We start from the raw sequence: 12,900 nt of genomic DNA on the forward strand, positions 1-12,900 counted from the left end.
TCGATGTTACGCCCGTAGGGATGTCCCTTTCCTGGGCCCGCAGCCATTTCCGCGCCCGCGTCACCACCTTTTCTGTATGCATGATTCTGGGTTTTTGGTTCTTTAGCTTCTGTATGTATTTCTTGGTACTAGTTTTTATCAGTGTTTAATAGGAGGACTCACTGTTGTCCTGTACGGAGAGGTATCCGGAACGTCACAAGTTCAGAGAGTTCAATGAAAGAGAATGTATTCAATGAAGGGGAAGAAAGGCGAACGATGATCGATGCCTTCTATTCTAGATACTATGGAAGAGAGGGAGAGAGCAGCCCTTTTATGCCCAGCAGTCCATTGATGTCTTGTGCTAGAAGCAGAGTCTAGTCCGAGCAAGAAAAGGAGAAGTACGGCCTTTTGTCGTTCAGCTTCCACTAGGTTGGGAACTTTTACAATAGCGTTCCTCTTGTGGCGATTTGTGATGTTAGAACGTGAACGAGTTGAAGGCAATTCCGATGTAGTCAGAGGAGCACAACCCTAAGATGCTTCTATTTGTAGGGTTGGCATGCTGACAATATCAACACGCCCTCTTGACTTCTGCGTAGTGAGCTTAATCCATCAGACCGAGTAGTCGCACGAAGATCACATACTTCTGATTATCCAGGGCCTTGGTCAGACCGTCGGCCGCCATGTTTTCGGTGGAGACATGGGTCGGCTTAATCCAGCCTGATTGTACCGCTTCATGAATGAAGTGGTAGGCGCTGTCCAAGTGTAGAGTCCGTTTGTTTATGGACGGGCGACTCATGTTGGCGATTGCGTTGGTGCTGTCGCAGAACAGAGTAAGTGGACGCTGGAGATCAGATTCATTGCGTGACTGTGGGAGATCGGCGAGCAATCGGCGTATGTAGCGTGCTTCCTTGGCCGCAATGGTGGCCGCGAGATACTCCGCATCCGCGGTAGAGCCTGCTTGGATACTCTGTTTGACCGCACGCCAGGAAATAGGGGAACCCGCTAGTTTGAAGAGGTACCCTGAGGTACTTTTGCGATCCAAGTGGTCTCCAAAAGCGGCGTCGGTGTAGGCTTCTAGTCCTTGGTTGGCAGAAGCAGAGTAACAAATCCCTCTGGTCGGTGTAGACCGAAGATACCGCAAAACACCCTTCGCAGCTTCTAGGTGAGCCGTTGTGGCCCTGTGGCTGTATCTAGCTAAATAGCTAGTGGCGAAGGTGATGTCTGGTCGGGTCATGCAGGAGAGCCATTGCAGAGAGCCGACCATTTGCAGGTATAGGGCAGTGTCCTCAGAGTTGAGGGCAGGACTGTTCAGAGCGGGAGAGGAGATATTTCGGAAGGTGGTACCAGTCATGGGGACAGCACGGGCTTTGGCCGGCAGATGAGACATCTGAAAACGATCCATCAGGTCTGCGATATACTGGGTCTGGACAAGATTGATCTGTCCAGGTTCAACAGAGAAGTGAATACCCAGGTAATTCGAGACGGGATCCAAACCCTTCATCGGGTACACGGCATGAATTTGCTCATAGAGGTGCCGTAGTCGTACCGGGTCGGGTCCGATGACTAGCATGTCATCGACGTGGATTATGATGATACACCCTGCTGTTAGGAAGATGCAGGGGTCAGCGTCTAAAGAGTGGAAGCCCAGAGAGAATAATAGTTTTTCCAGGGCTTCAAACCAGCGGCGTGGAGCGTGTCGAAGTCCATACAGGGCGCGGCAAAGTTTGCCGACTAGTTCATGACCAGAACTGTCATTGCTCCTGTAGCCGTCAGGCATGCGGATGAAGATGTGTTCCTCCGGCAGAAGCTGGCCATGGAGGAAAGCCGTGTTGACGTCGGCCTGGAAGACACACCAGTGGTTGATTGCTGCTAACGCGAGCACGCTTCGCAGGGAAGTAGCGCTGGCGACGGCGGAGAACGTTTCGTACTCCGTTGGATCTTGGAAGTTACCGCAGGCGACCCATCGTGCCTTGTATCGTATGACCTTGCCGTCCACAGATTTCGTCTTGAATACCCATCTAGACGGTAGGATGGGTACCCCCTTGGGCTTAGGTACAAGGGAGAACGTGGGAATGGAATGGTGGACGTTCATCTCCTCATCACAAGCCTGTTGCCATTGGAAAGCATGAGAAGTTCTCATGGCTTGGCGAAAGGTGGAGGGATCCGCGGCCATAGTGTGGAGAGCGTAATAGTAGGGGTCGTCTTCGTTCATTTCTACGTCCCCTTCTGCACTTTGATTGTGCAGAACAAGCTCTTGAGGAGGGTGCGAGACGAGAGCACGGGACAGATCTTCTGGTTCGTATTCGATCTGTCGCAATCTGGGATCAATAACTTCTGACGCTATTGACTCCACTTCGTCTTCGACCAGGTGGTATAAGGGTGGAGGACGGTTGGCGGCAGAAATGGCGGCGACCACGGCTTCGTTGGCAGATTGGCTGGCAGCGTTGGCGGAGTGGCTAGCAGCGTTCGCCAGATGGTTTGCTGCGTCCGCTGAGGTGTTGGCCTCGTTGGCCAAGTCGTGAGCCCTACGGTGGGCCTCTATAGCTGCCTGAGCCGCTTGGGTGGCGCCCTCGTTGGCCCCAAGTGCCATGCGAGCCGCATTGGTAGTGATATCCAGTAGCTCTTTTGCTGTGAAGACCAGACGTTCAGCATTCTGAGAGGCGTTTGTGAATTGCTGTACAGCTTGTACAGCTCTGGTGACAGCCTTTTGAGTGTTCCTCGTGTTTCTTGTTAACCTGTTACGTCTTGCTTCTTCGCGGGACAGGCCCAGCTCGAGTTCTTCCTTCGTTCTTCTGAAGCGGGTAGCACGACGCTCGGGGTGTGTCGGCTGGGATTCGTGGATGGAATCCAGGACTTCGTTGTCCATCATCGCAGAGTCAGTTGTTGGTTGAGGAAGAGTAGTGACTGTCGCAACAGGTGCATCAGTAGGAGCAGAAACGGTAGAAGCGGGCACGTGAGTTGATGCCGGAGCAGCAGGCGGAAACGGGGCCGGCGCATGCGAGGTGGTGTGCATGTTGTTGGACGTAACTAGCGGCAGTAGGTGTAGTCCAATGGCCGGAGTGGTAGCTCTGGAGGCAAGCTCTTGTAAGGGTGGCGTTGAAGGAAAAGCTTGGAGGGAAGCGGCACCTGGAAGTGTACCCCCTTGACTCTGTGAGGTGGAAGGCGGAAATTCGTCTTCAGAGTCATTTGCAGCTTCGTATGGGGCATCGGGCAGCGTTGGACGAATGTTTTCGTCAAAACGGACGGAACGTGAGGAGACAATGCGCTTTTTGTCTGTAAGGTAAACCCGATAGATCGTCTCGCCCTGGTATCCTATAAAGATACCTTCATCAATCCGAGCAGCAATTTTGTGAGATTTGACTCGCGTAGGCTCAGGTGTGAGGACGTATGCGGCAGAGCCAAAAGCAACAAAGTGAGCGACAGAAGGACGAGAACCGTATATGGCCTCGTATGGGGTCATGTTTCCTGGGTTTGAAGAGCAAGCCAGACGGTTGGAAACATGGACAGCAGAGCGGAAAGCATGGGGCCAGAAGTAGTGTGGCAGACCCGAGTCGTGCATCATAGCCCTTGCTCTACCCGTGATGATACCATTCCACCTCTCAGCGAGGCCGTTCGAGCTAGGTGAGTATGGAGGCGTAACCCGCACCTCAGTGCCTTGATCCTCAAGAAGACGCAGAACCGAAGTGAACTCAGTACCCCCATCGACATGGAAAGCACGAATTTTGGCGTCAAAGCGAGTTCTCAGGATGTTGAGCATCTTTTGGAGAACTTCATCGGCTTGCTTGGATTTGAGGAATTCCACCCACTTGTATCGAGTGGCATCATCTACCACCATGAGAACGTATTTGTACCCTTCTGGAGATTCGGGGTACACCGGGCCGATGAGATCAGCATGTACGCGGTCGCCGAGACGTTTAGTCCTAGTCTCAGGACGCTCATGGTGGGAGTGGTGAGATGGATTGGCGGTCCAGCATGGTACACATTTATCCCCGGACGACATGTCTAGATTTGCCAGCTCTAGACCTAGAACGTGGGCTGCCGTCTTTTTGACGTTGGCAGGGTTAATGTGGCCTAGGCGGCGATGCCAGAGGCTTAAATCAGCTGGAGTAGAGGTGGGTTTCGGTTGAGGCCGGTTGCGAGCAACGGTAGCCAGAGCAAGCGGGGAGATCTGGTCAGTAGGTACGGGTTCTGCAAAGCCCAGTAGGTGGTAGACACCGTGTAAAGGTCTGACGATGGCCAATTCTTCATCGGAGTTGGGGCCGATCAGAGCAGGGACGCGTTGGTCGAAGTGGACACCGTGCTGCCAGAGCTGAGACGTAGAGAGCAGGTTTCTTGGAAGGTTCAGCACATGGCGCACGTCAGGCAAGACGAGAGTGACCTTGTTTCCGTCAGGGGATCGAGTGTTGATCCTAATAGTCCCCTTTCCCACACATCGGAGGATGGCTCCGGAGCCTTGGATAGGCGAAGACTCAATGCGTTTGTAGTCAAAGAGTAGGGACCTATCAGCTGTCATATGGAAAGAAGCGCCAGAATCCACGATCCACAAATCGGGATGGGCGGGGTCTCCTTCTTCGATGTTGTTCATCGCAACTGTGCAGTTGGCGGCAGCAAAGTTCACCACCCTAGGACCAGAGGAAGAGTTGTTGTTTCCATTAGTAGTGTTGTGGTCCTTGTTCTTTGGGTTCGCGCGACATTCGTCGTCTGTGTGCTTTGCCCAAGGGTGACGTTTGCACTTGTCCTTCTTTGCTTTCTTCTTAGACTTGGATTGAGTCTTGGTGACAGTGGCCAGGGCGACGGGCTCCGAGTGAGGTTTGGGTTGGTTGACCTCCGTGTCGATGGAGCTGAGGATCTTATCCACAGTAGGCCATTGCTCTTTGGGGACGTCGTCAGTGAGATGTCGGATCCGAGTGAACCAGGATTCGCTGTGGAATTGCCCGGCACTAGCCATGAAGCCCGAGAGAAGAATGGGCGGCATTTCGCAACCATGAATTTTGAGTTTATCGTTAAGGTTGCGGAGCCTGGTGGCGTATTCCAGAGGAGGAATGGACCTGACTTTTCCGATGAGGATCTCAATGTCGCGGACGGCGTTGACTAGGGGCAGAATGCCTCGAGTGCCGAAATACCCATCAAGAGCATGTAGAATTTCACGGCCATTCAGACTGTCGTATTGCTGGATCCAGTTGGATTTCATGTCATCATGAAGATAGAAATTGAAGAGCCGTTTGGCTTTGTAAGCTTTCGCTTCACCATGTTCAAGAGCCAGAGCTTCGGTTTCGGGTTTTTCCATAGAAAGGACCAGATAGTCACGGAAACCATACTCCTGGGCAGCATCTACGGCCATAGCTCGCCACTTGAGGTAAGTGGTTTGATCCCATTTAGTGAGGATGGGAAGAAGCCCAGTGAGAGGCAGCGGGAGGAAAGTAGAGCCCATGATTGTAGATGACAGGTGAAGAAATGACAGAATAGAATCGTAGAAAGAAGAATAGAGAGGACAGGAAACGAAGGGATGAAATGTTGCTTAGAAGGAGGTGTACTTTTTGCAGAGGGCGGAAAGTAGCAGCTTGACAAGTTGAAGAGGCAGGAGGCCTTAGTGTACTTTGAAGATGGCAGAGTAGGGACTTTGATAGAGAGGCGAGATGCCTTAGTGTACTCTGGAAGATGGCAGAGTAGGGACTTTGGATGGTTTCTCAAAGATGTTGTGATCTAACAGTCTATGTTAGACTTGAGAAACAAGAGTAGGTGCTGAAGAACGAGGCAAGTGTTCGTGGGAAGCACTCCCGGGCTCATAACCTATCAGTGTTTAATAGGAGGACTCACTGTTGTCCTGTACGGAGAGGTATCCGGAACGTCACAAGTTCAGAGAGTTCAATGAAAGAGAATGTATTCAATGAAGGGGAAGAAAGGCGAACGATGATCGATGCCTTCTATTCTAGATACTATGGAAGAGAGGGAGAGAGCAGCCCTTTTATGCCCAGCAGTCCATTGATGTCTTGTGCTAGAAGCAGAGTCTAGTCCGAGCAAGAAAAGGAGAAGTACGGCCTTTTGTCGTTCAGCTTCCACTAGGTTGGGAACTTTTACAATAGCGTTCCTCTTGTGGCGATTTGTGATGTTAGAACGTGAACGAGTTGAAGGCAATTCCGATGTAGTCAGAGGAGCACAACCCTAAGATGCTTCTATTTGTAGGGTTGGCATGCTGACAATATCAACAGTTTTAGTCCCCTGTCGTATGTCGAGAATACCTCGCGAGTAGACAGGTAAAATAAAGACAATCAAATCAAATCAAAAACCAACAGACCTCACCTGAGCCGACCTCTCGAGGCTCCTAAGAAGGCCTGGAAAAACCTTCTTGACGACACTGAGCGCAAGCTCGCCCGCGCTGTCCTGACAGCACTTTCTGGTCACGGAGACTACGCAGACTACCACCGCCGTTTCAATCACTTGAACGCAGTGCTAACCTGCCCCCTCTGCGACGCTGAGACCACCCCGGAGCACATCTGGACCTGCCCCCGCAACCCTCAACGGATGGCTAAGGGCTTCTTCCAGAAGCTCATAGCCACCAAGAGTGGAGCCATCTGGCTGGCATCTAAAGCGGCCAAGAGTCCTCCGGTGCTTCTAGCACACCGCCGTGCGGTAACGGGAACGGACCCGCAGGAAAGGGACTCCCCAGTTCGCCCTCCGCCCGACCCTCCACCGTCTGGTCCGACCCTGCCCGGGGCAGCTTAGCCTCTGGGGCCCAATCCTTTTTTTCGCGCAACCGCGCTGCCAACCCTCTGGCGTGAATACGCCGCCAACCCCCCCCTTTTTTTTTCTTATTTTGCACAAATATTTTTATCACTACATCGGCGGTGAGGCCAGGACTCTGGGTCTTGTTTGGGGCCACGCGGACGAAGGACAGCCTCTGCGCTGGGCAGGTGGGAGACCTCCTGTCATTATACTTTGGATTGTGGGGTTTCTGTATGCATGGTTTTAGGTTTTGGTTTTTGCTTCTGTTATGTATTTTTCCTGGTACTAGAAATAGTCCCCTGTCGTATGTCGAGAATCCCTCGCGAGTAGACAGGTAAATAAAGACTTTCATCATCATCACCCAGCGGTGGCACAAAACATGGCTCCAGGAAGGCTCTGACAAGTGGTGGAACACCCAGAAGAAGCCCGCCCACCTGACACACCAGTTAGATGCGCCCAAACTCTGGAAGCACGAGTATAAAAGCTTCGGACGACAGACGGTTGGTCGGGTGCTGAGTGCGAGATCCGCTCATGGGGACTTCGCCCAGTACCACCACCGCTTTGCTCACGAAGACGCCGAACTACTCTGCCCAGACTGCAACGAGGAGAAGTCTGCCTTCCACGCATGGACCTGCGCCCATGTCGCTAAACCTTTCCAAGAAAGATTCATTCAGAAGCTGATCGTCTCCGAGAAGGGCTTCCGCGCTCTCGCAAAGAAGTTGACGTCCAGCGCCACGCAGGCTGAATAAACCCACACCACCTTCTCACATATTTCCTTTGTTTGCGGCGCCATCTTTCGAAGATATGGTTTTTCGTTTTTTGTTTTGCTTCTGTTCTGTCTTTTCTTTTGCTACCATGTGCTTTACTGCGTTCGTTTCTGTATACTTTCCTTTTTTTTTTTGTTTTTTTTTTCTCTTTTGTTACTTGTTTCCTTGTACCACACATGCAGAATTCCACCCACTAGATATCCTACGCTTGCGCGGGGGTTGAAAAGCCCCGATTTCTAAGGGTTTCTCATGACTAGCAGATCTGCTAGGATCTGTGTCCGCCTCACGGCGGGCCGTGTAATGCTTTTCATGTAGCTTAGTCACGTAAAATAAAGTCAAGTCAAGTCAAGTTTTTGGTGTCTGGAGGCTGTCGTTTGCCGAGGGTTCCTGGCGAGGAGTACAGATTAACAAAGATTTTCGACTCCAGTCGGCCGAACACACGCCTAGAGACATTCAAAGTCTAGATGTTCTCAACATGAAACTCATTCTGGTATTTTCATATCTAGAAGAAACAGTAATCTATAAAGCCTGTACAGCTAACTAAACAAAAACAAAACGAAAAGACCAGGAACTACGAAAGGTTCCATCTTCCCCCCCCCCCCCCCCCCGGAGTTTGACTCAGTATGTGTAGTAAGTAGTAGCATGCTTGCGCAAGTAAAAGCTGGTGCACAAATGATTTTTGATGGGAAAAACATGGGACATGATATGAGAAGGAAATGCAGCCATAAAAAGACTGACAGAAAAGAAAGAAAAATAATAATAAAACTCCTGGTACATTGCAATAGGACCAAGAAAATAAAGAGGTCATCACGGCATATAATTGAGGAAGAGGGTGTCAAAATGTGAAAGAAAAGAATAATAGTCAGCCCGGATTACAAGTTGATCAAGTCAACCTCCAGGAAGTCCGGTGGGTTGCGGCCGTAGACGACTCGGGCTTTGGAATCCAGCGCCGTACCCGCGTTGCTCGCGGGTATGTAATCACTTAAATTTTGCATCTGCCGAATCTCGTCGTCGCTGACCCCAATGTCATCACGGGGCAGCCACACGGTCGGTCGCCGGGCTCGGAGAGCATAATGCAGGAAAGCGTAGCGCACGAGGACATCGCGTTCTTCAGGTGCCAGGTCCTCAATTTCGCCGTGGTATCCCATGAATAGTGCGTCGCCAATGGCCTTTTGAGCTTCCATGTCGCGGGCTTTCAGTTTACGGCGATATTCGGTGGCGTTGGCGCGCACTTTACCAAGAGTGATGGCTCGCCCAGTTCGACTGTCGTTGGCCCATGTGCCAATACGTTTAACAGGGTTGATGGTAGCTGTCATTGACCGCTTTACCTTGGTAAGTTCAATGCTCTCTTCGTCCTGAGACCGGACTGGTGAAGTAAGCATAGGGCAAGAGTCATCGCCGTTGTCGTGGTCTTGTTCTTCGTCATCTTGAATCCCTAGTCGCTTGTTCTGTGCTCGCTGGAAAGCCTCGTCGCGAATGACTGCCTCATCCTCATAGGTCACTGGGAGGTAACGCAGAAGAGGACCGAACGAGCGGTTCATCAAAATCTGAAAAAGGGCTGTCAGGCAAAGGACAACGAGTATAATAATACCATGTTCAGTGCACGTGTTGTTTCCGTGATCATCAACAACGACAAAGAAAAGACCTGCCAGACATAGCTCCATAACATATAGACCAGTGAAAGTCTGATTGATGGCACGAGGATACAGCACACCACCAGTATCTATTCCAAAACGCGTGACATACAGCATAGAGTAGCGCTGCGCAATCCACAAAAGACTGAACGTGATGATGGCAAAGAGAGAAATCAACGGCGCTATAACGGAGTATGCCAGAGCAATACACGCAAAGTTGGTGTACACCGGGAAGAACGATCCCCAACTAATGTTTGAAAGAGTCGTGTTTCTCGTCCACTTGGCGCGCGCAGTTGAATCAAACATGCGGGCCAAAATGTACCAGCCAGCCAGTGCACCAATCTGTAGCAGAGTACCGGATGAAGTTGACATGGCTTGTAGGATCATGTAACTGAAAAAGTAGTTGGCAGACTTAGGCAAATTAGACGCCAATAGCTCAAGAACCTTAGAGGGATCTTTGGTCAAAGACTGGAGGTTGGCAAATATTTCATCCGCACTGGCTGCGAAGAATGACGCGATTGAGACAATCAAGAACACTTGGAAGAACAGGAAAATGAAATAGGCGCGCTGCACAAATTCAGCTTTCTGGGCACCGGTTTTGGCTCCCTTTACCGTGGCTAGGAAGTTGAGGATAACGGGCACGAGAACAAGCAGCAGGGCTAGCAGCAGAGCCGGAAGAACACCAACTAGAGACTTGGAGATTTTGCGCATTGTTTCATTGGCAACCAGAAAACGCAGCCATTTGAATTGAATCACAAGCGAGTCAATCTGGCCCAAAGAAGCAGTGAAAGCAACCGGGATTGTCCAAAAGATGATCATGGCAGCAACTGCAACAGTTACCAGTGCTGAGCGTGCCCATTCTTGCCACCAAGATATGGCCATGTTGTCCCAGATGACGTCGCGGGGTGAAACCTCATTGATGCGGGGAGCCATATGCTTGGGAATGTGATGAATCACAGACTGGCAAGCCATATGGGCGGCTACTTGGTGGTTGAACTGAATAAACGCCGAGTTAAGCAAAGGGTACCTCTCGGGTTGCTTCTGGTCCTCTTCTATTTCCATGTTGAGACGTGCAAGTTCCTTCCGGCACCAGTCGATTGTATCAACCTTTTTGTTGATCAATGGCAGGCCCGGAAGAAAACTCGGAGTCCATGTGAAATTAGGCAGCCTATGGGTGGGACGATGTTTGCGCTTCACCCATTTCTCCCACTCGGCAGTAGGGGCTTGGGCCTCTTTCTTGTTTTGGTTCTTGAGATACTCGGGGTATTCTAGATCAGCAACGTGGATCGACATGAGGCGGATAGACCATAGAAGACGTCGCCAGCCTGAAACATTAGGCTGGTGCGAGTCTTTGGTGTTGTCTGTCTGGGGCACGGGTGAAGCATAACTACCCTCGGGTGGCTTCCAAAACTCCCAAAATCGAGGCTTCTCTTTGCTGTACATATCGTCCAAGTTGTCAACCTTCCGCACAGTGTTGTAGTAAACAGCAGCAGGCGAGTCGGCTTCGTGATATTGAACCCTATAAGCAGAAGCGCGGTTGTTATTCCTGTCGGGTTGAGGGGCGGAAGAACTTTGGGAGTCGCTGGACGAGGCATTCGACGAATCATTAGAAGAATTGCGTGTATGATATGTTTCAGGACTGCGAGTGCGCTCTAGCATTTCTTCAGTAGGTGTGCGAATAGTCGTGAATCCGTTGGCGTTGTCAATGGTGCTCTCCACTCCATGGCCAATAAACTTGAGGCCACTTCCAGCCTTTCCAACACCGCCGACAATACCACCTCCGACTTTGCCAACACCATCGATTACGCCTTTGCCAACTCTAGATAAGCCAGCTGTGAACTTATTAGACGATTCAGGCAATTGCTCAGCAGTCATAGTAAGGCGTTTCCGAACTTGGGTTATGGTATCGTCAGTCTCATCGGTTGTTCCATTGGCGTTCGCATTGGCTTGTGTTTCAGTGCCTTCGGTGGTTTCAGCACGGCGTTGAGCCTCTTTGTCCTCCAAAGCTCGACGGGTTGCTAGCTCTTCCTTAGTAAGAGCCTTTTGACGTTGCTTTTTACGTAGGCGCTTTTCTTCCTTAGCCTGTTGCTTTATGTGATTCTTCTTGGCCATTCTAATCAACTCGGTCTCGGCGCTCTCGAGCATCTTATTTATCGATTCGCGCTCATGAACCTTGGCAAGAAGGACTGAAAGATCACGATTAAGCCAGATATTGCGGATGCCACCAGGAAAGACGTCAAAAAGACCACTGAGTGCTTCCTTACTGAGCCACTTTGAGGGAATCGAGTTGACGAGGATAGTAGTAGCTGAGGCTTTAAGGCGGTGCTCGGCGCTTGTGAGGTAATCTTGGCGGACTTTGATGTAGACGCGCATTTCCAAGTAGAAGACGGTGCATACCCATATAACAACGCAGATGGCGAGGAATAGGTGCACTCCGTAGCGACTAGTATTTTCGGGCTTGATGTTTCCCCAGGCTAATGTGTCGAGGCCGGTGACAGAGGTTCCGTTGCTAGTCAGACGGCTACTACTATTGGCACGATTGTTGACGTCATGTCCTCTGCCATTGACATAGTTAAGAGGGATAAGAATGGGGACTACCACCATGGCAATAGGGACGAAGATTACGAGGAGAGTCTTGAGATATCGTAGGAAGAAGTAGGCATCGAGGCCGCACTTGTTGATGATTTCGCGGTCTTTGAATGACATGAGGGCAATTATCATGCCCCATGGTGTTCTGGGAGGCGGTTCTGTGCGTTCACGTTCGGGGACTAGATAGGTTTTAGGTTTACTGAAGGGGATCTAATGTTAGTGATGATTGTGCGGCGAATGGCAGAAGACTTTCGAGAATAATAGCGAGCAAGTCGAATTCGTGAACGGAGATGGGAGGTTGTGGAAAGCTTTCGATCGAAGCTCGGGGAATTGAACCTACAAAATGCGTGCTAAGCGATTCCGTAACATCAGGAAGACAGTAATTTGGACACCAAAAATGATAATCGAAACAACTAGGGCCGTGAGAAAAGCATTCAGGCTGATGCCTGAGAGCTTCTGAGCACTACCACTTTCGCCATTGACCTCGTCTGCTGAGGTTACTGAAGTATCACGGGGTTTGATTGCAGAGTCGATAAAGGATACATAGGCATGGGCAACCCGCTTGCCCAGATGTAGCTCTAATCCACGGTCCGGTAGTTGTATGGTCATTTTAGAACGGTTCTAGCGAAAAAGGAATATACGGTGCAGTCAGTCTGCAAGGCGATGGTCGTGATATTGTGGAGGAAGGTGAAGTCTAGGGTCAAATCATATCAACAGGCGGTAAAGAGAGCTATAGACACGAGGAGCAGCGCGAAAGAGGCGAGAATCGTAACAAATTAGATCGAATAGCAGGCGTATGTGTAGATAAACAGCGGCGGGATGCCATCAAAGATGAAGCCAGGACGGCAAGCAAAGACCCTATGAATAGAGGCCCGAAAGGATTGGGCGAAGCTCAGAATGAAGACGCAGAGAACATGATATTCTGGCGCCCAGTAACAGCGCAGCGTCTCTTTGTCTTGTGGGTTGACGTCGACGTCCAAAGACTGGCAGAAGTAAAGGCGTCAAAGATCGAAGCAAGTCAAAATTCAAGCGCAGGCTGCATGCATACAAGCAGGTGCAGAAAGGCGGCGGGATAAAAAAGACGTAGCGAAAGAGAGACAAAGGAATGACCAGTCAATATTAGGAAGTGGCAGATATAAAATAGAACAAGCACAAAGGAGCACGGACAGCCGCACAGGGCAATGAGATTAGAAAGGCAACCGAAAAAA

The 12,900-nt window shown here is 50.6% G+C and overlaps 2 protein-coding genes across 2 annotated transcripts; both read right to left on the bottom strand.

The window, feature by feature from the left end:
* Nucleotides 1-580: 580 nt before the first annotated feature.
* On the bottom strand, nt 581-5,410 carry BROUX77_007941 (uncharacterized protein; the record flags this gene model as incomplete). Its single annotated transcript, XM_073753090.1, has 1 exon — nt 581-5,410. The coding sequence occupies one exon, from the start codon at nt 5,408-5,410 to the stop codon at nt 581-583; it is 4,830 nt and encodes a 1,609-aa protein (XP_073602234.1).
* A 2,931-nt stretch (nt 5,411-8,341) lies between these two features.
* On the bottom strand, nt 8,342-12,301 carry BROUX77_007942 (uncharacterized protein; the record flags this gene model as incomplete). The annotated part of the gene is made up of 2 exons (XM_073753091.1): nt 8,342-11,891; nt 12,033-12,301. The coding sequence occupies 2 exons, from the start codon at nt 12,299-12,301 to the stop codon at nt 8,342-8,344; spliced, it is 3,819 nt and encodes a 1,272-aa protein (XP_073602235.1).
* Between the last annotated feature and the right edge of the window lie 599 nt (nt 12,302-12,900).

Source organism: Berkeleyomyces rouxiae, assembly GCF_048999995.1.
Source record: "Berkeleyomyces rouxiae strain 22BRR77 chromosome Unknown BrBRR77_ptg000012l, whole genome shotgun sequence".
NCBI classification, from domain to species: Eukaryota; Fungi; Ascomycota; class Sordariomycetes; order Microascales; family Ceratocystidaceae; genus Berkeleyomyces; species Berkeleyomyces rouxiae.